This window comes from Chroicocephalus ridibundus, chromosome 1 (genome assembly GCF_963924245.1).
Source record: "Chroicocephalus ridibundus chromosome 1, bChrRid1.1, whole genome shotgun sequence".
NCBI classification, from domain to species: domain Eukaryota; kingdom Metazoa; phylum Chordata; class Aves; order Charadriiformes; family Laridae; genus Chroicocephalus; species Chroicocephalus ridibundus.
Window position 1 is genome coordinate 117,966,854 of NC_086284.1, and position 25,391 is coordinate 117,992,244.

Sequence of the window (25,391 nt, forward strand, 5' to 3'; positions counted from 1 at the left end):
CCTCCACCTTACAACCACACAGCCTGCACAGGGAGGGAACAAGAGGCTCCTTTAAAAGAGACAAAATTTGATTCCTTATGTCAAAGCTGTAATCACCACAGTAGCCCAGAATCATCTGAAGCACACAGGGCTCCCTCCATACCTTGCAAGCCAACAGCACTGTTACACCTCCCTAACTGCAATACTCCCTACCTAAAAAAAAGACTGATAGATTTTTATGGGTTGAAAAATCTGCAGTATATCATCTGAAGATATCAGAGAAGAGAGACTGAAAAAGTCCATGAGAGAGACATTTACATTGTTCCTTCCCAGGCGGCTAGGATTCTTTTTTTAGATAATGTAGAGCTCTTATCAAAAGGAATTAGCCTGGGTGTAATTGCTTAAAACCCATTATCTCGATCAGGATGAAGAAACGCATACTGCATCTTAAGTGAAGCCTCAGAAATGCTATCAAGCTGCAAGGCTGCTGGATTGCTCTAATCTCCATGCCATCTGAGATATCTCAGAAAAGCTACATCTCCAGCACCGGGTGAAAAAGCAAGTACCTTCCCAGTTGGACTCAATCTATATCATGTGGATTAAGATGCACGTGAAAGGATTAAAGCAACATATTTTGCAGCACAGTGATGACCTGCTGTCTTCCCCATTTACCCCCCTCATGCACCACCCCCAAAAAAAACAATTTCAAATGCACCTAAGCAAACCACAAGACTTTCTCTAGGACACAGTTCTTCATTATCACAGAACCACAGAATGGTTTGGGCTGGAAGCAACCTTTAAAGATCATCTAGTTCCACCCCGCTGCCATGGTGCAGGGACACCTCCCACTAGATCAGATTGCTCAAAGCTCCAGCCAGTCTGACCTTGAACACTTCCAATGATGGGGCACCCACAACTTCCTTGGGCACCCTGTTCCAGTGTTTAACCACCCTCTTGTAAAAGATTTTCTTCCTTATGTCCAATCTAAACCTATCCTCTTTCAGTTTAAAACTGTTGCCCCTTGCCTTGGTAAAAAGTCTTTCTCCATCTTTCTTACAAGCCCCATTTAAGTATTGAAAGGCCACAATATGGTCTCCCTGGAGCTTCCTCTTCTCCAGGCTGAACAACCCGAACCCTCTCAGCCTTTCTCCATAGGAGAGGTGTTCCAGCCCTCCTCTGGACCTGCTCTAACAGGTCCATGTCTTTCTTCTGCTGGGGACTCCAGAGCTGGATGCAGTACTCCAGGGTGGGGTCTCACCAGAGCAGAGTAGAGGGGTAGAATCACCTCCCTCAACCTGCTGGCCACACTGCTTTTGATACGAGCCCAGGATACAGTTGGATTTCTGGGCTGCAAGCGCACATTGCCGGCCCATGTCCATTTTTTCATCCACCAGTATGCCCCTTCAGGGCTGCTCTGAATCCATCCCCCAGCCTGTACTGATACTGGGGATTGCCCTGACCCAGGCATAGGAACTTGCACTTGGCCTTGTTGAACCTCATGAGGTTCACATGGGCCCACTCCTCAAGCTTGTGAGGGTCCCTCTGGATGGCACCCCTTCCCTCTAGCAAATCAACTGCACCACTCAGCTTGGTGTTGCCCACAAAATTGCTGAGGGTCCACTCAGTCCCACTGTCTATGTCACTAATGAAGACACTGAACAGTCCCAGTCTTAATGCAGACCCTTGAGGGACATCACTTTCACTCATCTCCATTTGGACATCGAGCCATTGACTCCAACTCCTTAGATGCAGCCATCCAACCAATTCCTTATCCATCAAATAGTCCATCCACCAAACCCACCTCTCTGCAATTTATTGACAAAGATGTTGTCTGGGACTTTATTAAAGGCCTTTGAGAAGTCAAGACAGATGACATCAGTTGCTCTTTCTTTATCCACCAATGCAGTCACTCCATCACAGAAGGCCATCAGATTAGTCAAGTGGTTAAGTTATGCTGTGGTGCACCCTTCCACTTCCAGGAGTCCTTCTGCATAGCTGTTAGATGTATGCTGCTTAATATGGTCAGTTACTTAAGTTCTGTCTGTCATCAATGGAGAGAAGTTCTCTGAAAAACTTCTCTCCCACTGCTGTTCATAGTTAGAGCCTAAGGAGACAACCACATGAGCTCAGCAGGATAACAAAATAGATTTTCCATGCCTCTCCCCCACCTTTTAAAAAAGAATTAAAAAAAATCCAAACCAAACCATGCCAAAAAAACCACACCAACAAAAAAAACCCACCACTCTTACTCTAAATACACAAAACACACCAGCACAATGGGCCAGATGAACATCCAGTGAGTCAGACTTGACCTGTTATGCCCAACACAAGTTTCTGGATGATGTTACTTTAGATAAATACACAGTAATTGTCAAGTTCAGATCCGGAAACACAGTCAGAGAGCCTTGTTATCTAAAAAGACAGGGACACTAAGAGAACAATACTTCACCATATATAATACACTATATCACTGCAGATAGTCAGTAGATCATCTGATCACTGCCCCAAAAGATCTGTTTTGCAAAAACTTCACTGAACTGCCTCACAAGAAGGAAAGCCTCCTTCCTCTGCTGTGTCCTTCTGCTAACGCAACACAACGGGCAGAACTGCCTCTTTTGCTATCTCTTGGGCTATCAGGAATAAAGCACTGTTCACCTGTTCGGCTCCACCCTTTTGAAAATCAGCTGACTGGAATCTCTTTCACCCAAGCACACAACCCATTTCAATTCTCTGCCGAAAATGAGCCACACGAATTTGCTGTAAGTGCTTCTGTGGATTATTCCTGCTACAATACAAGAAGAGACCAGTAAAACCACAGTGGAAGCTTGTAAGGCAGAAAGCAGGTTGCATATGCAGTACTAATTAGAGTTTAAAACACTATCGCCGGCTGCTGACAGCATAGATCGCACTGTGCACCACTGCTTCCCAGTCATGGGGAGAGGTATGCTACTGTAAGGTAGAGCAAGGCATACAGCAGGTAGACAGGAAAGGAGAAGGCATATAAACTTTTGCCAGCTGTGCGAAGCAGAAGGCTATCTTGGCCTTGGCAGGCCTTGACTAGCCCTTGGCAGGCAGAGGACTGTGGCACCACTGGTCCAAAGAGAACAAGCGTCTAACAAGCAGAGATAATACTAAAGACTATGTTTTAGATTCCTCTGGATGTCAAACAGCTCCATCACATGTGATCTCTTTTTCCTCTCCCTGCCACTGACTGACAGTTGAAGATAAAAGGCTGTATCTAAAGAACTACTTTTGATAAGTCTCCCAAATGCAGTTGGGAGCAAAAGGGGAAGGAGAGAAAAAAGACAACAATGAAATGCAAGAGTCAACATGGTGCTTCCCCTGCTGATGACCTTCATTTACTTTCCTCCAAATAGTCTCGCAGAACTCCATTTTTATCCTAGTCTGCCCAAGCAGCCCGTTTAGGTTACCTGGTGACATCTGACCCAAAAAGTCCAGGGACTCTGGAAGTGGTATTTAGACTGCCACACAAGACAGGTGATTTGCTGTTGTTCTGCCCCAGAAGCAGTTTGTGTTGCCAGAGGAGAGGTTCAATATATTACATTCTAAGGAAAACAGTTGACAAAGCAGTAAAGCCCACAACTCAAAGTTGAAGAGGTAGCACAGTTGGAAGCAGAGCTACAAAATATTTGCAGAAATGCTGTATCCAAAGTATCTTCACATTTTCTTTAGTGGAGAGGAATGATGCAGGTTAAAAACTGTAATACTAATTCCAATTCAAGAGGAGTGCATACATTTACCAATATTTTTTAAAAGTCCTCAAACTGGAATATACAGAATTAAAATCAGTGCTGTTCTGCAACATCACTAACTTGCATTTATCTGTTATCTTAAATCTTTCCCAATGCAGTTAGAACTGAGCAGAGCAGTCCAAATCCATTCAGCCTATTCTGCAATTTCCTCTGGGCAGAGACCAACCATTTTCTTTGCTCTATGTGGAATGCAACACACCACTAGGATTAAATGAACTTTCTTTGGATTTAACTGGAGAAAACTATCAGACTAGTATAGATCATTTCTAAATCTGCATCCACATTAACTAAAATCATACACTGAGTGTGAAAATCCAAGACAGGACAAAAACTCCAAATCTCAGACAAGATCATGTCAAACTATAAAAGCTAATACATTTTTTAACCAGCATGGTTTTAAACAGGACATAGCATAGCACGTAGCAGAGATGAGAAAGCTGGAAAGCTAGAAAAAAAAATATTTTTGTCAAAAGACTTTTTAAAAGATGCATATATAGCAATATCCATGTGTTTCACAAATCTGTAATTTCACAAATTATACATTTTAAAAAGGAAATCCTGGAATGCTCGCTCCTCCCCTCTCCCAAAAATAATTTCCATTATTATTATCCTCTTCCTCCCAGAGCAGAAGGTATTGATTTTTATTGGTGTGCAGTAATCATTTGTTTCCAAGTTATCTTTAATGCTAGGTAACATCCAAAAAGACACTCAAAATGCTTTCAAGTAGAAGTAGTGCTGAACCCAATATCAAGTCTTTTACTTTTATTGACAATTACACTAAAAACAAAAAGCAAAACACAAAAGCACCAACAGCTGTTTGGTTGGTTTTAGTTGGTGTTTGCTTTTTAGGTGGTTGTTTTGCTTTGGTTTTTTCTGGTTTTTTTTTTTTTTTTTTGGTTGGGGTTTTCTTTTTTGGTGTTTGGGTTTGCAGGGGGTTTTGGGGGGAGGTTGGGTTGTCATTTTGGGGGGTTTTTTGACTTGCTTAAATTTGGTGGCACTCATCCACCACAATTTAACCTAGCACCCCATCCATACCACAGAAAGTCCTGTCTAAAGCCAAGTTAAATCTAAAGGGGATTAGAAAATGAGATTAAAAAAGCCACATACTTTCATAATCCAGATGTTATTAATTTTAACCTCCACTTCCTCCAAAATTGTTTTGGGGGATCATTTCAAATCTCAGTACACAGAGACTAGTTTCCCAGCAAGCATTCCACTGGATAAGCAAAGGTAACACATCGGCTTTAGCAAAAACAGCAATAGAGCAAAGACGAATTACAGAAGTCAGCAGCCACAACGCCAAACAACCCAACATACACATTAGTCTCTCAGACTCTCTGGTTGGAATCCTGAAGGGCAGCTTCACTCTGCAACTGCTGTTGTGAGAGATTATGGAAGGAGGTGGCTGGGCAGCAAGCCTGCTGGAACTGCTGAACAGGGCAGCACGTGGCACTGGCCCACCTTGGCTCCATGGTTGACAATTGATTTGCAGCCATAGGAGCCAGCAGAGGGATGGATCTCAATGTTTATAGAGCCATCCTTTTCATCTAATCTCCAAGCAAGTGGCCACATTAAAAATGCCAACAACAGATACGCACAGAACGGGTGTTTCAGCATGGGAATGAGTGCCTGTGCCTCATCAGCACATGCAGGTAAGTGCAGTAGCACAGCTATTGCCACCTCTTTTGCGGCAGGTGATGTACTTGGACAGATTAACCAACTAGATCAAACTTATGCAGTAGAACAGGAGCAGTTAGGAATAGATCACAGGCATTCCCGGTTTCAGGCTTAGTGCTCATTTCACCGTATCACACTGTTTCTTTAAATAAAGATTAAAACAGAAAGATACGTATAGCTAGGCAAAGACATAAGCAAATGCAAAGCAGACAGTTAGCTTGTGCTCTATCAACTGGTGCCCCCATGGCTCAGGGACCCCCCTGAGGACTTCATTTGGGCACCTACACCACCACCAATCCATACTGCTATTTGCAACCCGGAAAACCAGAAACCATTGTTTTCCAACGCCTTCGCTCAAAGCCCATAGATCCAATTAGCACTCAGAAGCCAATTTCAGGTCATGCAGAGCAATACTGTTTAGTATGCTAATCTCTATGGAGCCTGCATGTTAGGAGCACAGATATTTTTCTCCTGGACAAGAAGGAATTGTACGCAGGCGTACACACACAGAGTATGATTTAAGAGACATAAGGGCTCTTCCTCCTTTAATACAAGATTTACATAACTAATTCTGTAATTGAGAACAGGACTGCAAGGTATTTACAGTACTTGTTGCTGCTGAGCTTTTATTATTTGCTATGGCACTGAAAGTGAGAAACTCTCTTGCCCCAGAAAAAGCAGCTAGTCTGGTCTATGGCATGAAAAAAAGTGGACACATGAAATTATCCCCATTTCAGGAAGACACATTTTTCATTACAGTATTGTTTCCCTCTTGCAAAGGAGAAGGTTGTCAGTTCGGAGGGGGCAAGAGGAGGAAAGAAGCCCAGATAAGAAAAAGATGAGAGGTAAGGGACATAAAACAACATCTAGAAGGCACACAGGAATTCCGGTCAAGGTCTTTAAAAGGGTCTGTGTAACCCCCACACAGACCATTAAATAAAATTGCCCCCAGATGGGTCTGCAAAACAGCTGGCTTTAAAAACAAGCATGCCACACCACTCTTCATTATTTGAAAGAGGCAAATACCAATACAGACAGTTCTAGAAACACAGGAAAAAGCTTCACAATCAACATTCACATCAATCTGGATGGTTGCATTAAGACTCCTGAAAATTGAGAATAAGGTATTAGATCAGTAGATGGAACTCAAGATAGCCTGCTTATTTATTTCACTAATATTTAAAAAGCAAAAAATCTCCCAATCATATAGAAATTTAAGACTAGCACAACTGTCTACTTTAGCACCTGGCACAGTCCAAAAGAAAAGGCTGTAGAGGGCAGTTGGTGCTGAGGCCCCAAGAATCACACTATGCACATTTGGGGGTTTGCATTGGACCAGGTTCAGTGCCATAGGCCAAAGACCCAAGGGTACCTGAAGCACAGCACATACGCTCCTGAAGTGACACTTCTGGTTCAGTTACATCCAAAGGAATCCTAATTGCACACTCAGATTGCTTTCCAGTAAAAAGCAGTGTGCAGAAAGTGGGACAATGAGGAGATTCACCTCAGAAATTCAATCTTCACCCCAACTAAAATGGTAATGACGATGCAGCCTGCATGCTCCTAAAGGATACTTAAAGGGCTGTTCACATTTAACTTGAACTTCAATGTGGAAATGGGAACTCTTACCTAAATCGCAAATGTGAGCTGAGCTATGAACAAATGTATGGCTAGGATATGAAATCCACCCATACTTCACAGTGTTGCTTATCCCTGTTCAACAAATTTAACAGCCAAAATTTTCAAAAAAGCATGCAAGAGTCAAAAATTTGTTGGCATTCACTGCCTCTGGGAGCTTGAAGGCAAATTAGCTGTGTAATTAGCTGTCTGTGCCCCTGAATTCTACCTCTAGAAAGCTGTTCTCACATGTGAAAGGAAATGGTACTGCATGCGGCTGCTGTTTCATTTACTAGAAGATTAATTTTACTAAACAAAAAGAAGAGACTTTCTGGAATGGGTGGGCAGGTATGTGCATGTGGGCAAGAAGCAAAAGATTCAGAAACCAGCAGAGACCTGAACTACCTCATGCAAGACACGTGCCAGGTACAGCTCCACTCCCAATTACCCCAGTGCTGGAGTGAAACAAACTCTTTTGTACTTGTGCTCTCTACAGCAAGCAGAAAAAAAAAACCACTCCACTCTTGTGACCAAAGTTAGCTCGTTGAAGAAATGAAGGAGGTTCAGTTTTCAAAAAAACCCTGAGTATTAACCTTCTGGGGAACCAAGTCTCTTGATAAAGTTTCAGGCTCACAGCCTCAAGCCTTCCATCACCTCTGAAAACCTTGCCCTGTATTCAATGCAGGTATTTTGTTATCTCCAGTAGTGGAACAGCAAGGTTCATCAATTCAGTACCTGGCTGTAGAAGTCTAACAGTCTTCTCATGTTCCCCATCACAAATTGAAAGCCTTTTCTCCCTTTAGATTACATGCCAGCAAGTTTTCACTGTTTTGATTAACTTGCAGCATTTGCAGTAGTAGCTACCCCCACCTCTACAACTAATACCGAATAGCCTCCCTGGTATACACAGTAACACATGGCACTACAGCATGTCACCCACATTTAAGCTTTTAGGAAGAATTTTATGCCATTAGACATTTGAGAAGACACACATGCAGCCACGTAATAAAAGACCTGCATCACAACATATTACTGCTTGGAGTCTTAGTAAAGTTTGGCATTCAGCCATTAGCTACTAATTTTCAGATAAGTGTGCCTAAATACACATCTTAAAATGCTTCCTGTTATTCCCACTTTTAAGAAATGTATCTCAGAAGTATTTACTTTCCTGCTGTCATTGGCATGCTGTGTATAGGAAGGTCAGCACCACAAGTGATAAAAGAGAAAGGGAAAGTTAACACACCGTCAGAGATCAGCTAATATGCACCATCACCCAGAACATTTCAGAAAATGAAACTTCAGAGGTAGCCAAATGCAACAGCCATGAGCCAGCAAACTCTTGGAGGAAACATGGAGGAATAATGGTTTTAAACTAAGAGGGTAGATTTAGACTAGGTAAAAGAAAGAAATTTTTTACAAAGAGGGTGGTGAAACACTGGCACAGGTTGCCCAGAGAGGTGGTAGATGCCCCATCCCTGGAAACATTCAAGGTCAGGCTGGATGGGGCTCTGCGCAACCTGATCTAGTTGAAGATGTCCCCGCTCATTGCAGGGGGTTGGACTAGATGACCTTTAAAGGTCCCTTCCAACCCAAACTATTCTATGATATCCAAGGTTAAACATGAAGATACCACCTCTAACTTAGGAAGTCTCCAAGGTACAGACGATCATGAGATGATACACTAGGACAGTGACAGGGTGTGCTCACTCTTCCCTAAGTATCTGCTCTTGGCCACTGTCAGGGGCAAGACACAAGCCTGAAGGGACCTTTGGTGTCAGCCCTCCCTCTCTTTCTACAGCTTTAGGAAGCAAGAGCTGGAGGAAGAACTTTTTTATTACTGCTGCTCCTCAGTGGCACCCAGGCTAGTGACTAGGCTGTGCCCCAAGGTGAGAAGAGAGGCAAAAAAAAAGAATGAAAGAACACAGAATTTTCAAGTAACTCTTAAAAATCAGAAGAGAGGGAATCCTTTTGAGCATGAAACAAAAGAAAGGCAGGTAGAGAACCAACATGACATTAAAATAGCAGGAGGAGGAGAATACAGTTTTTGAAAGACACCCAGAGGGGAAATGCTTAATGGTTTCTTTTCTGCCCCAGTCTCCTTGCAGAGCTGTTCTAGGTTACACTATTCAATATGACAACCTACGTACAAAATAAGTAGCTGTTAATATTTGGGTGAAACTTGGATATCCTGAAATTATTCAGTAACTAACACTTATAATCAGCTTACATTGAAACAGACAGCAGATTGCATTCACCCTAGGCATCTCACATTTGCTACATTGGGAAGAACAGTTATGTCCCATAGCGCATTGTTCAACAGAACAAAAGACTCTACAGCCAAACTTGATCCCAACAGAGAGCATGTCAGCCATTTTCTGAACTTGTACACGAACATAGCATAAGAACAATATAAAGACAACGCTGCAAGTTCCAAATACTCATTGCAAAAGCAATAGTGCACTGCAGACTAAGTCTCAGAAGTCTCTGTCGGCCACTGTATCAACGCAAAGAAACAATTTTAACATGAATTGAAAAGAAATTATGTCTGGTGCAAACACAGGAGCTGTCTAACACCATGCAATACAGAGCAGCATAAGAACAGAAGTGCAAAGTACACCACCAATTTAGAAAGTGAAGGGTGTTAAAATTCACCTGGAAAGCTGTAGATGGACTTGGCCACAGACAGTAGAATTATCAGCCCACACTTTTAAACTGTGAGAGAAGATTCTTAGTAGTACCTTTTAAGCACCTCTGAGATTTCTAGCTAACAGGTGTCTCCCTGAACTGCGCCCTTCACTTGAGGGCAAACAGCCCTCAGGTAACCAAGGAGATGTACTCAATGTAGAGGGAGAGCTCATATTCCCCAGAGGTACTTCTGATTAGGCACAGAAAGCCATAGCATGAAACATTGCTGTCGAATGTGCACAGCAAGCCCCGATCCCTTTATCGGAACATATCCTGGAAGTCACATCAAGCAAAGGAGACCTGTTCACCCAGCCTTAGCACCAGAGACAATATGAACAGACATATCTTCAGAATGCAAACACAAAACACAGACCCATGCATAAGAAAACAGAAATGTGAAATACATTTGTACCACACCAACCTATACAAAAGGTGTTCATTTGGCACTTAGGCCTTGAACTCAATCTGCAAAAGACTGAACTGAAAGCCTGATCTCACAAACATTACCAAAAAAAGGATAAGCAAGAAAGGGACTGAATGCTGTGCAATAGCAGGAAATTCCCCTTACTCTCATGCTTCATGGTAACATCTGAAAAGATAGTATTGCTTGAAAAAGTCAGTGTTATGTCTTAAGCCCCAGTGGGCAATAGAAAGGGAGTTATGCCTTCATTAGTACTCAGAGAGAGGCCGTACACATGTAAGTCAGGCTTCTCAATAGATGGTTTAAAAATAAAAGATCCTCCTCCCAGCTCTGCATCTATCCCTGTCAAATGTCAGCAATACATAACAATTTAAGAACCATAACAAAGAGGCTGACAAGCCCTTCAAACATAAATACAACAAAACTGTTTATTTCTCTCTTAATTTCTTCATTGTTTGTAAATTCATACTTTAAAGCTTCAAAGTACTATTCATACTCGCTGTTCACTTTTTATTTTACTGCATCACAAAATCAGCTGGGTTTAGCTCTCTTGTTGGTATGGCAGTCATAAATCATGTTAACAGCACTACCTTGTAACAAAGTTTGTTTATTATTAGAGAGCGATTGGTATTATTACTGTTATAAGAAAGTAACAAAGTACCTAGAAGGCACTCCTGCTGCTAGCGAAGGCCTAAACAGAAGAGGGTACATACAGCATTTACAGAGCTCTAGTTAACTATACAACTTCCCTCTCACCTTACCCCCTGCCTCCCTACTTAATTTTGCAGAATGAACTGAAGAGCATTTGCCCAGGAGCTTAAACCAGTTAAAATCCACAACATCAAATAAGACATTTCCAAGAATTCAAGCGGAAGAGCACCTGCCGTAATGCAATGCAAGAGCAGCCTACAAATGCCTCTACTGTTTGTAGTTTTATACCTAAGCCTACCAAGACTCAAAATGCAGGGTACAGAGCACACAACTAGATCAGATTTTGCCTTTCTCCAGACAAAACAGAGATTGTTTCGTGATCTTTGTCCCTTTCACAAGGAATAAATAACCCTTGAACAAGGGACTGCTAGGAGGTCTTAAAGTACAGAAGTCCAGTCTGTCCCTAGGCTGGAAAGAAGCACTCTTTGCCTTTATCATAAAAGGACATCCTCTGCCAAAGAGCAGTGGTGTTTAAATAAAAAAAAAATAAAAAAATAAATTAAGTTTAACACTTGAGTAATTATGTTGCTTGGGCAGTTGCATTCAAGGTATTTGTATTTTTACCTGCCCCATTCACACTACTGTACTTTCATGTATTAGCAGTTCAATGCAAGAAATTCACTACCTGTCCGTCACCTACAGTTGCTCAGTACAATCAGTGAGATCTCCCAGAATTCTCTGAGATCCTATTGAAAAAAATCTCTCTACTGATGAAAAGAACCGTCTTCATTAATCCAACTTGGCAGATGTGGATCATTATGGGAGTTCACAATTCTAATAAAATTGTACTCACATCACGTTACCCAGATTACAAAATCTCTGGAATAAGAAAGCTCTCAGGCATGGTGCTGTAAATAATCAAAAACACTTCTTATTCATAGAAGACAAGTGCTTTAATAAAGGTTATGTACATAGTTGACTACAGGGAAGAGTCACATGCTTGGTCAGTCAACTGGTTATCACTGAAACTATCATCTGTTAAGCAGCAGAACTCAACTGAGATTATAATCAGAACTCTATTTTCTACAGGAAGGATACATATTTATACACTGTTTAGCCCAAACTTTGAGTGAAACCTACCCAAACAGATGTATTGTAAACGAAGGCTATAAATTATCTGCAGAGAGCCTGAAACAATAGCAGAGGTAAAAGCTGTGTCCTTGAATGTCAACACTGGAAGCTAATAACCAATTTAGCATCACTGTTGTGGACTGTTTCAGCATTTATATATTTTTCTGGAAATGCACAACAGTTGAATGTTGAATTGCAGACATCAAAGCCAGACTAAGAGCATGAGACAGTACTGGAGTTACGAGAAGCATCCTGCAGGAAAAGTTTAAAATGAAGCTCCTTAACTTCTGTCTGTAAAAGGGAAGAAAAAAGGACAGACTTCCTCACCTAACCTCACAAGCTCCTGATAAGCCTGGATGTCACTCATTTAAATGTTTGTCCCTATTTCCTCCTTAAATGCCAAAAATATCAAAGGACAGGGAAAGAAAACACTAACTCTTTCCAATTAGTTTCCATCTCAACATAAAAAAAAAAAAACCAAAACCTTGTACAACACTCTGTTAGTTTGATGATACTAAGCGGGGAGGGGGCTGCAATCCAGGAATGGACAGTGGAATTTCTATGTGACTATCACCATAAATTCAAATAATGTTCTGCCAACTATTCATTTTTAGAGCTTACTTGGTTTTAAACTCTGTTTTTATTATTACTTGTGACAGGAGCCTCCATGCAATGCATAATTCAGCATGCATGTGGCAGAAATCATCATCAGAATTATAACTTCAAGTCACAGAATAGCTGTTTAATCTAGTAGCAGTATTTATGTAAGCACAGTGGTATAAAGCAATGTTCTTTAGAGATCTTTCATTAGACCAGCTGATACAGTCAGAAGAGATGGCATACATGTTCTTCCTCCTTCTGAGAGAGATGCAGTGAGGAACCTCTGTAAAGTTTCACATGCACAGTTATACCTTTACTAGCATCCTGCATCAACACTCAGCTCAGCTTAAGTCCCACGGCCTCTCATGGTTCTGCCCTATCATAAGGATATACTCCAGCGCTTCCACCCATAGTGAATTTCCACAGAACAAAACACCCAAGATGACCTGACAAAATCCTTGCTGGCATTCAAACGTCTGATGCTGCAGAGAAGACTGTTTAGGTAGAAGTGGACTCAAATGGAGGGAAAAAAGGCAGGCAAAAGATGACTTAATGCACAGAAACAGATGTTCTGAAAGAAGACAAGAGAGAGATTCCACTCTCCTAATATATACCACCAGATAAGCAGAATTCTGTCTAAATGAGTGCTATTCAAGTTTCTCAGCAGGTATTCACTGCCCTTTATCTATTTTGATACAAAGCATGCATGCCATCTTCTTCAAGAAAAAAAAGAGAACCACCTTAGTACAGGCAGGCTAGCTAGGAGACAGTCTCAGGCTCCTGCCGCAGAGGCTACTGAAGCAGAGCCACAGATCCCTGCAACCTCCCACCAACTGTCTAAGCTACTACACTCAGTGTATCAACCTGCCGTCTCCAAAGAATGCCACAGCAGAACAAAACCACAGGGAGCCATACCTGCTCCATTTTGCACGTCTTTAGAGAGTAAGTGTCAAAATACTGCCTCTGAGGAAGTACTAGAAATTTGTTTTAAATTTAGGAGCAAATGTTATATCAAATTACAAGACAGTGGGTACAGACAGGAACAGTGATCAGCGTATTTCCTGTCATAATCCGGTGGCATACACCCAGGACTATACAGAGGTCTTAAAGGTAGGGCATTAATTACCACAAGCTAAAAATCTCCTTGGCTGTACGTATTGAAAGCAATCGTCGATTCATGAGCCTTTCAAAGGTATAATGGGTATAAAAACAGCAGTTAATGGGGAGGTGCAGAGCAAAGTGGAGATGTTAAATAGTAGTGAAAAGCATTCAAGTAACTTCGAAGGCCAAAGTTCTTTGCTCACCCACACAAACAAAACAGTCAAAATACGGCAAACAGGGCTGTCCTGTCAACAGCCTCCCTGTGCATGTGTCAGCCACAGCCAACACGCGCCTGGCTGTTTTGTATCAGAAACTGGGTACTGAGCTCACTCAGCCTTGTTCAGGGAGCGACCTTGTTGACTAAAACACCACCCAGTACCTGCTGCTATTTTGCTCAGGCCAGCAGGCATATGTTCACTCAACTGAAGCAAAACCAGTAATTCATTTTACACAGGCCCAGCAAAAAGTAGACACAAGGCTGCATTCATACCCGCACACTCAGAAGCGGAAAGCTCTAGCTTCACATTACCAAACTCCCTCAGACTAGCTGTCCTCTACCACCAATTCACAACATGGGCCCTTATATCAGATATCTTTGTCCTCCAATAATCAGCTCAAGGCTTCAAGCCCAAAGCTTTCATCACATTAACCCTTTCAACATGAGAGTTTGACATCTAAGGAAGGAGGTAGGGGGAAAGGATACCTAACCTACAATCAGTCTTCTCAACAGGCCTTCAATATGTTTAATGCATGCAGGTCCCAAGGAAAGGGTCCTAAGCAGGTCCCGCATGTGTCATTGCTAGATGAAAAAATCATCATCATGAAGTAAGTGCTCTTCACCACTATACCATTTGCAGAATCTGCAGCTTTGGGTCCTAGCCTCCTCCCAGCCAAAAACTCATACTTTGGACTGCAAGCAAGATCCTACAGCAACAAGGCAACCCTGACACTGGAGGATTACTGCTGACCCCAGACTGTCACTCATGTGAGAACAGTATTTATGCTGGACTTTGGCCAAACCCACATATGCAATGCAAGTTCTCACCCCAATGCACCAAAAACAGAAGTGCAACAAAAGAAGAAAATACAGAAGAAAGCGAAGCCAGCAAGTTACTTTGATGGCACATGCACATTCCATGACAGCACTGTAAGGGGACTAGTTTCTTACTCTGAGTAGGAATTGTTAAAGCAAGGAAAGGACCCATCTTACAAGTCTGGGTACAGAAGCGGCTGGATGCACGAACAGGTAAGCGTCTCTCCACAGCTTTAGACAGGGACAAAAATCTCTATATATACATACAAACATAAAGCTGACTGGTCACACCAACAGGAAGGTCAGTGAGAAATACTTCAAATCACCTTTAACAGCTCCTTTCCAAGTAGCTTTGGCCTATCTCTGTTGATCCTTTTAGGTTTGAGGCAAAGTCTGGAACAGGCAGACTCCCTGCTTATGAGCAGGAACAAGGGTACCGTCTCAAGTCTCATTTGTTCTTTGGCTGTTTTGGAAGGACATTCCCACCCAGTAGCTCTATTCAAAGTACTGCAGCCTCCCCCTCACCCCTCCCTTTCAGACTCAAAAGGCAGACACCAGCATCAATTCAGATGCCACAGCATACCCTGCAGCCACATGCATCACACTTCAGTCCTTGTTTTAAACTCCGCAGGAGTCTACAATTAGGTATTCCCATTTACCTGCCAGTGGTGAGCAGAAAACTTTGCTGAGAAAACTACGGTACTTCAAGATTTGCTTGCAGAGCTTTGAGAAACTTGTGTTTTTTACCAAGGCTGTTTTTTGGTGATAACGGCCCCAACACCACTGTCTTGTGCAGACACACCTTTAACCCAATTTAAACAAGCTATTCCCCCACTTCCCTTTCTCTCTGGGAAGCGCATCCTGCTCCAGTACTCTCTCCTAACCTTCCTTCCCCCACCTCTAATTTCTAGCAACAGCCACACTTCTGTGGCCACTGAATCCTGGCTATATATGCTATTTTCTCAACTTTTTTTTTTTTTTAAATAAATAAACAAACCCACAAACCTAGGGATGTCAGCAGCTTTGCAACTATTGACAGGTGCCTATCAATACAGCTGCCAGCAACCAGGGCTTCGTCAATAGCATTAGTGTCCATTCAACCCCGCTTTGTGATACACATGAAAGACCCATGCTTACCTTGCTACCTCCTACTTCCAGACAAACAGAGTGATTTTGCCTCCAATAAGCTGTCATGCTCTTTATTTTCTCACTGATGAAGCCTGCTCCAAGCACTTAAGCTCTCTAAACCAAGAGGTACAGCATGCCCTGTCTAGAACCAAACCCTGAGATCAAAGGCAAACCAGGTTGATGCAGTAGACTTATTACTCTGCATTAATTTAAATCGCCATATGAACTGAATATGAACAAGCACACTCTACATACAACATAAAGGCTCTTTATATAGACATAAATTCCATCCACTGACACCATCTCCCGATACACAGTAGGTCACTGGGCTTCTAAAGAACATAACGCTTCTTTTGGGAGATGGTGGAGGCTGCAACATCTGGGTAAATATTATGGATGGTGCTCTGAGAGCACAAAATAGTTTATGGCAAAAGACAAGGGAAGATGCATCACCTCTCCCACCCTCTAGCACTCGGAAGAGGATTAGAGCACAGACTGAAAGACTAACACCTCACTGCTTATTCTAACAGTTTCTATTAACAAATAATTGCCTATTTTCACCTCAGTATTACTTGCTGTATTCAAGCACAAATTAATATATGTATGATTAGACATATGTTTCTGAAAAAAGGGTATTGAAACTTAAATGATTATTCACAAATTATGTGAATTCTGGATTTCTCTCAAAATTATGTTGGGTACCCTGAAAATTTAGGAAGTATCCTCTATTAGTTCAGCATCTGTTTCATATTTAGAAGCTATTCTTTGCAAACGCAGGGGTCACACTGCTTTTAAAACAGCTCCTGCCAATTCTCTTTTGCAGGGCAGATTTAATAGCAAATTTCACTGCCACAGGATTCACTGTGTAATAATGAAGGGTAGTGTGTCAATAGATGAAACTGAACACATCAATAAGAAGCTGGCAGAGGTCCCCGTGGATGCCTCTCTTGCAACAATCATTTTAATGCAAGTAGGAGAACAATGCTGTTACAGCCTGCTCAAAGATTCCCCACAGCCACATTGCATCAAAGACCGACTGAAACACGATGCTAAATCTCTGCAGTTGGAGCTAGCAGTGTAACTCGCACGGAAACAAAGTCCCTTACATTGGCAATTATTCTTTTTAAGACTGGCAAACCTAAGCATAGCTAGCTTTTGTCATAACTGGACTCTCGCTAAACAACATAACCCGAAGTAATGGTTCCACCAAACTCTTTTTAACAGCTACTGATACGGCAAGAAAAGACTGACTCAAAAAGCATGAAAGCATGCAAATTGCAGTCATGAAGCAAACACTAAGGAGCATAGCTAAACCACACCTTTAAGAAAGTCAGCAGAAAGGCAAGTCCAGACTAATCAAGCCTGTTAAACAAAGAGTGGCATAAGTTCTTACCTTTTTTTTTTTTTTTTTTTTTTTTGAGAGAGAGAACAGCTACAGCAGCAGGAGCTGTTTTACAGCCAGCATGAAGTAAAGGACAATGGGGGACACCTGGGAAAAAGCCTGAGAGAAGAGCTGAAGCCAGAGAACAAAAGTTAAAAACCAGACAAAGTTTACATTGATTTTTTTTTTTTTTAAAGCCACATATAAGAAAGATGATATATATACTTTGTGTGCTACAAGCAGCAGACTCTCACAGCAGATATGATCAGTGATCGACACAGACCAGCACATTGCTCCAGCATTGGCCAATTTTGCAGAAGGGGCAGGGGGGAAAGAAAAAAAAACCCCAACTTCACAACACACTTACAGAAGTCTGAAACTGGAATAAAAACCCGTCCACTTCTCCACCCCCAATTCTAGCTGTAATTCTTTGACACCTTAAAAGCAATGACAGAATGCTTTCTCTAGGGACCTGAGACTAATTCCGTATTGAGCTATTGCAAACTGATGCCTTTCCAAGTCTTATAATGTGGCCAAATTTGGACATTTTTCATAAGAACAGCAAAAGCCACATTCTTGATGCAAAGTTAACTCTCCAGCAACTCTCCGTTGCTCTAAAGCATGGAGGTGCTAGAACTAAGCAGAGATTATTATTTATGCAAGAGTAAGGAGGGAGAATTGGCCAGAACATGTGAGAATTCAAAAAGAAAAAAAAAAAGCTAGAAGCTTCTTCTCCCTTCTCCCTCCCCAAGTGTACAGCTGGAAATACTGGACTTTTTTTTTTTTTTTTTTCCCCAAGAGTATGGGACACAGCACAGATTTTCCTAGAAGAAAATATCAACCTATGGTAGACACCAGCCCAGAAAATTTCAGCATGAATGCCTAAAGTCTTGCAGAATAAGAAACAATTTAAGACATGGCCCTCATAACAAAAAGTATCAATCAGACACTACAGGCACTGCTGGCAGCCCTGCCTATCAGCAGCTGTAACAGCTTGCCTGGGAGCTCCAATCTTTAATTAGTTCTCATTCCTAAAGTTCACAAGTCAATTAATTCCAAAAACCATCCTCAGATCCTTTTTTAAAGGAAACCCTGTTGAGGACTCGGTGTCTTATTTACCTATTCTTCCCACAGTTCAGCTAACAGTTCAGATCCTTTAGAGCATCCATGCAAATTCCATCTGGCTGTAGAGATTATCACTAGTCAAATACTTCAGCTTGCTTCAGCAATTCTTCATATTTCTGCAGCAGTATTTTGCCATTGCTGCATACAAGAGATATTGTTCTCCAGGCTGCTTCTTCAGACAGTGTCACGTAAGACTTTCCCTGCAACTTGCCTCACCTAGTGTAATGAAAAGGAGCACTGACTACAACACCCTACCACAAGTTTCAAGCAGTCCCCACGGCAATTACATCAACTCAAATCTACCAGCATCACCACACTGCTTTATAACTTTGCAAGACTCAAAAAAGGCATTTAGCAACACTGGTTCTACCTTCTATCTAGCTCACTTTAAACTTAGTCAGAGTGCCATAGTTAAAGTTGATAACGGTTCCCATTGGAAGCCCAGCTTTGAAACCTCCTCCAACTTTCTCCAGAGAAAAAAAAAAAACATCCTTTTTTCTGTCTCAGACTTCACTTAGAAGAAAACAGTTATGTTTTACAATTATGAAAGTTCATGTGTAAATGAATTAGCCAGTTTCTGATATGAAACTCAAAAAACTAAGAAACTTTTTAAAACTTCCATAACTTCTGTCTTGCTTCTTATCTTATTTTAGATACGCTGGTGACCTGTAAAGACAATATTCAAGGCTTCTGGCATCTGAGCAGCTATTTTTCAGATCATCCTATCCCAAAAGCAGTGTGATCTAAAACTGATTTTATATCTTTGCCCCTTGCAAAACCTAATGCATCAGGTGTATTAAAAGCTTATCTTATTATTTTTAAAGCCCTTCTCAGCAGGTATTCAAGAATACTTGGAAGAAAGCTACAATTGGAGGTTTTCTAAAGAATAAACTGACAAAAAAATGGGCAATTGGAGAACTTAGTATCTCATTGGTACAAGCTCATTCCTTCCTTAGGGCCGGAGATACTAACAATCCAGACAAAAACCACTTCTGTTACAGTCTCTCCCTGTCTTGTTCAATCCAGTTTTGGGGTACCTTGTTCAGGTTAGGAACCAGGGTCATGCAGGAAACTGCTCGTTATTCTTGGACAGAAATGGAAACATTAGTATCCCTAGACAATTCTGCCTTACAGGTGTCTAGAAAACAGATTTTATCACTTACTACTGCAGACCTTCTAAGAAAGCAGTACTAGAGACCTTGATAGACACTGACATAATCCCTACTTCGATGCAGCTCATGGTAGTAATGTTTTCCTCAAGTTCTTTCCAACTTAACTTTTAAGTGATTCATTTCTATACATAATCAGAAAGAAATCACATTTTCTGATAATGTGTCCATTTCCCTTCCTTCTAAAACACAGAACTACACACACAAAAAATAAAAATCAATAAAAGTCATCTAAAAACAGAGAATCAAAATGGTCACTTTCTGAAAGTATCTTATTGAGATATGTAACCATTTCCCTACTAAAAAAATATACAGGTCTGTTTTGCAGATAGAGTGTTTGACAATGATTACAGAGACTGGAAAAAAAAAAAAAAAAACAACAATGCAACAACAAAAAACAACCACACAAAACCAAATCAACCTATAAATTTATTAGATGTGAAAGCTGAAATCTCAGATGTCCCTGAATGTTTGTTTATATAGCTAGACGGATGGATATGTATTATTTCTTAAGTACACTCCCCTCTAATCAAGCATGTGGCTGCATTTTTAAATGACCCCTACTGCTTACTTCAAATCTTGTTCAGGCAGGTTTATACCTCAGTTCAGGGATTAGAGCCAAATACAACAGAGACTACCTAAAGAGAGCAAGCTGTTGCTACGTTGAAATGTAGCAATCGAGACACCTGGAGAACAAGGTCGAAGAATTTCAGAAAAAGCACCCGGACTCCCTAAAAAGGAGCCCTGGGCAGGAACCTAGAGACGCAAGAGAGCCAGAAAAGGTGACTAAGCTATCATTTGCCAACCCAAAAGAACACAAGATGTAAAGGAAAAAACACTCGCTACACCGCTCGCCCTTTGATTCCTACATCTTCCCACAGCCTACACACTAAGAAAATACATCAGCATGGCAAAACCACACAGAAAGTGCTTCCTCCTCAGCAACACCACCTGCCCTTCAGTGCCTCACCAACCCAGTTCCAACCCTCACTACGTGCTTCTACTGCCTTAGCAGTCTGCAGCGGCTAAGACCAGGACTGGCTTGTCGGTATTTCCCCGTTGGGAACCTTTTTAACCACCTCTAAAGCTACAACAGAGATAGGCAGGCCTAGCTGTCAGCTCCTCCTGCGAGTACCAGTGAGGATCTGCTCCTGCCTTCCTCCAACAGCAGGCAGGCAAAGGCTACCAGCCGGTAAGCAGGCACCAGCCAGGGAACAGGAAACAGTTTCCACTCTAACACACCTTGAACGCTCCTTGGGCAGTCATCCTTACATCATCTCCCTGCCCGAAACCTTGAGGCTCTCCCATTTTCTAATGCTTTCACTTTAGCTGCAAACACAGGAAAGATTAAAGCACACTTTTCCTTGAAGTTCATGATCACAATAACTTATACTAATTACCAAAAGCTTTCTATTGCAGTGCTTGAATTAAACATTGATTCAAATGACTAATTGTTGCAGCTTCTGACGAAAAGAAAAAAAAAACAACAAAGAATTTCAGACACGAGTTGCAGAAACAACTCTATTCATGTATACACAAAGCTCCTGGGGATCTGGCATGCTGGAACTGACTTTCATCATAGTGGACAGAGTGTGTCACGCAGGTCTAAATGGTAGTAAGAAAAAGGCCATCTCTGGAACACCCATCATCAATGGTTTTTTCCCCTAGGATTTACTGAGTGCCTTCTCTCCTCAAGCCCCTTAGTACTTAAACAAAAACCAGCTTTTTTCAGATAGACTGAAATTCTTACATTGGATCTCAAACAAGACCTAGGGAAAAAAAACTCCAGGAGCTGCAAGCTTGCTGTTTACTCTACAGTCTGAGCCCTGGTAATCACCAGATACCTGTTTTGGTTTTTGGATGCCTTGTCCCAGCAGGGATGGTTTGGTTTCCAGAGCATTTCACAGGTTGATTGGGCAGATTGACTTCAGAATGAAATCACACATAAGAGAGGCAATGGCAGTGCAAAACGCCCTCTCTTCTCAGGCTCTAACCATACCAGAGGAGGGAAGAAAAGAGAGAGACTAGATCAAGCCTTAATCTCAGGATCCACAATCTCCTTACCAAACAGATTACAAACTGTACTGGATCCAGAAGAAAGGATGAGAAAATATTCTTATTTGTCACAAGCAAATACTTCAGCCATTTGCAGATCTGTTCAGATCTGAACAAAACAATCAAGTCTAAGTACACACAAGGAATGAACTCCTCTATGCTTCAACTCCTTCCCTCCGTCTCTCTTGTACAAGAATTCCTCAACACTTGCAGGACATTAGTTAACAAAAAGCCCCAACCTGTCGCTCTATTAAAGAGCTGCTAGAAAACACATGTTCACAGAAGTATACTTTTCCCATCCAGAGTGAGAGGAACACCACCTTCCCAACTTCTTAACATCTGGAATATCTCATAGAAGCTACCAAGCAATGGTATCAGAAGACAACCATACCGCAACACACACCACAAGTAAGACTGAAAAACTGAGGGGTTTTTTTCCCTGCACACAAAAGCACTTTCAATTTTAACAGCACCATTCCAATTAAAAAAAAAAAAAAAAAATCACTAAAAGGCAACTCACAACATCCAGAAAAACCTTATCATGGACAGTGGCCAGATATCTGTGCATACACATTTTAAGTTCATCTGGAATTAAGAAGGAAACAACTTTCCTGTTGCACATCATCCTTAATAGTTTTTACTTTTTGCTGCATGACCTTGAGTATCTGAGAGTCCTGATTTTCCTGTCCTGTCCTACTAAGCCATTCTCTTGAAAAATTTTATTCCCTTTCTGTTTCTAAACAAAAACACTAAAAGTGTTCTCTCTAGTTCATCACTGTTTCCCAGGATGGCAGAATGCCTATACTGTAAAGATAAACAACATGACTAACCCCAGCTACAAGTAAGAGAAAGCACAGTGGACACCTTTGTGTAGTAGGATCTTGACTTGTAGATAGACATCCCTCTGCCCCGATTGCCTCACTGCCTGCAAGCAGCTTCAGGAAAGAGGCTGGGATGAGCCCAGGTTTAGAGCTGACTTTTCAGCTATAACTATCTGCTCTGCAGACCTGGCTATGAAAGATTCAACAGCCAAACCATGAGAAAAGTGCTCTGGCAGACTTTTAAAAAAGAATTAGTCATAGCAATGTCAAAAGTATAAGCACAAACTAAGTCAGCAAATAGAGTTTTGTTTAAAGAGCGTTGAAGCATGGGGCTAGGGCACTGTTTAGTTACTCACTCCTTCCACCCCAAATCTGGAAAAGGCTCTTACTTACTACCTGCCATTAGTCAAGCATTCTGAATCAATAACTGCATGTAGTAATTTGTGGGGCATTCTTGCCCACCAGCACCTAAAGCACTCCTGACTGCACAGAGCTGATACAGAACCGCTTAAATACTACACATAACTATCTTACCTGAACAATCTTCTTGTTCTCTAGTTAAACTCTCTGCTACTTCAGTAACACTGTTAGCAACAATGCTACAAGTTCGATGTTAAAGAAAAAAAAGAAGGAAAAAAAAAAAAGAGGCAAAAAACCCAAAACCCACCACCCACCCTTTTGTGTAGTTCTCGCTACAGTCTTCATTTCTGCACGCTGCCTGCCTGGCATTGACAGCGGTAAGGAACAACGACACACGTTAAGCTCACGACAGCTACACAATTACACGAACACGGCATCAAACATCACCTCGACAATTATTCCTCATTTCTTAGCAGGAGAACTTCACGGCAGAGGCAGCAAACCCCGAGAGCCAGGAGGGGAGGGCGCAGAAGTACCGCTCCCCCCCGCCACCCCTTCCCAAAACGACACCTGTGTGCCCGGAGAGCCCGGCTTTCTGCTGCCGGCACGCAGGGCTGTGGGGGGCCCCTCCTGCAGCCTCCCCCCACCATGGAACAGGCCGGAGAAGGAACCCCCCACACCCCCCCCGGCCCCGAAACGAGCGACTTCACGCTCTGCGAGGTGACATGTCGCTGCCCTCACCTCAAGAGCGGCCACAGCCCAAGGCACCGGGTCCGGGGGAGCGGCTACCGCTGCGCCCTCACGTTAACCCCGGGCCGCCCGTGGAAGCCCCTCTCCCCCGGGGACCACGCCACGCTGCACCACCACCACCACCCCCCAACGCCCCATCGCTACTCTGAGGGGGGGCCCTTAAAGTTTCGGGGAGGTACCCGCCAGCAACCCGCGCCCCGGGGCGGGGGGGGGGAGATGGGGTGGGGTGGGGGGCATGGGGGTGCTGCGGAGCCGTTAGGGCTGCGCCGGCCGTTAACGGCCGCGGGCGGGCCGGGAGAGGGAGAAGGCGGCGACGGCCCGGACAGCCTGGGGGCGGCAAAGCCCGGCGGGCAGGCGGCGCTACCCAGCCCCCCCCTCGGAGGGCAGCGCCCCGGCTGGGCTCCGCCGCGCCTCAGGGCGGGCACGGCACGGCGGGCGCTCCCTCCCCGCCGAGGCGCCCGCGCTCACCGGCCCAGCCCTCCCTCGCTACCTGCGGGCGAGGTGGCCGAAGCCCAGCCCGGCCCAGCACCCCCGTCCGCCCTCCCCGCCGCGCACCCCCCGGGCTCACCGAGCAGCAGGAGAAAGAGGAGAGGCAGGCAGGACGCCCTCTCCCCGCGGTGCCCCATGCTGGCAGGGCTGCGAGGGGGGTCGCCGGCGCGCAGACACGCTCGCCTCGCCCGAGGACCGGCGGCAGGGCGCTCCCTCGGCCGGCCGCTCGCCTTCCCGCTGCCCTGCGAGCACACGGAGCCGCCCGCCCGCCCCGACCGGCCGCGCCGCGCGGCGCAGCCAACCACAGAGACAAACTTTCCCCAGCGCCCGCCCCCGCGCGCTCCCGCCCGCAGGTAGCGGGGGCGGCGCGGGGGTCCGGCCCGGCCCGGCCCACACCCCCTGGAAGGGGAGGGGAGGAGAGGGGTCGCCGCCGGCCCGGCCGCCGCCAGCCGCCGAGGGGGGATTGCGCCCGCCGAACCCGCTCTGCCGGGGCCGCCCCGCACGCGTGGCGCGGGAGAGCCCCGGTGCCCGGGCCGGGGAGCGGCCGTTGGGCCCTGCGGGTGCGCGGGGCCGCCATGGCGCCGCTCCTGCTCCGTCCTGCCCCGGCTGTGGGTTCTCCCCCACCCCGGCCCCGCCGCTGTGGGGTGAGGTCTGCCAGGGTCCGCTGTGCTTGCACCCCCCAGCCTGGGGGTCGGATGGTCCCCCCTTGCCTCACAAACACAGCCCCAGTGCAGGGTCCCCCCACATAGAACCACCCCACAGGCCAGGGCGGAGGGGGTGTCACTGGAGCCCCTGTCGGCACACACAAACCCCAGCTGGAGGCTGCCTGCTGGTCCACGAACACCCCACCGCGCACGGAGGCTCCCTCACACTTGGTCATGCATCCCTGACTGCGGGGGCCACTCACGTCCCCATCCGTGCACGCCACGTCTCAAAAACCACTGCCGGGTGGGCCCCACTCATGTCCCCTGCCCATCCACGGGCACACATGACAGCTGGGGGCCTGCCTGTGCTCCTGCCCGCTCCCTGGAGCCACCCCCTTGGCCTCAGGGTGTGGGTGAGGAGAAGGAGAGCAGGGACAGTGCCCGGCCAGGGCAGCGGGCCACTCTACCCCACCGACCCCAGGCAGCTGCCCACAAGCAACACTGCCCTGTTTGGGGACTGGGTTTCTTTTTCCCTGCCTGTGTCTCCCACTTAACTCAATGCGGGGATGATGCCGCACAACACTCATGCCACCACTCCGCCGGCTTTCTTCCCGGCCTGCTCACGGAGATTTTTGTTTGCTCGGGGATTTAATTTCCTGTTTGGTGGTAAAAACAAAGAACTGAGGCACTGGCTTTCTCTCTAGTAACTCAGACAGTTATCTGCTGTTTCAGTCCCCTTGCCACAGTGACTGTAAAATCAGTGCTCTCCTTGTGTCCCTTTTGCTGTTTGCTGTCCAGGCT

General features: G+C 44.2%; 1 protein-coding gene across 1 annotated transcript in view; it reads right to left on the reverse strand.

The window, feature by feature from the left end:
• Positions 1-24,214, reverse strand: part of PTGFRN (prostaglandin F2 receptor inhibitor) — a 71,230-nt gene extending 47,016 nt beyond the window's left edge. The window contains exon 1 of the mRNA XM_063348349.1: positions 24,026-24,214. Within this exon, the coding sequence (XP_063204419.1) occupies positions 24,026-24,083 (58 nt within the window). The 5' untranslated portion in view covers positions 24,084-24,214. The remainder of the gene's footprint in view (positions 1-24,025) is intronic.
• Positions 24,215-25,391: the final 1,177 nt, after the last annotated feature.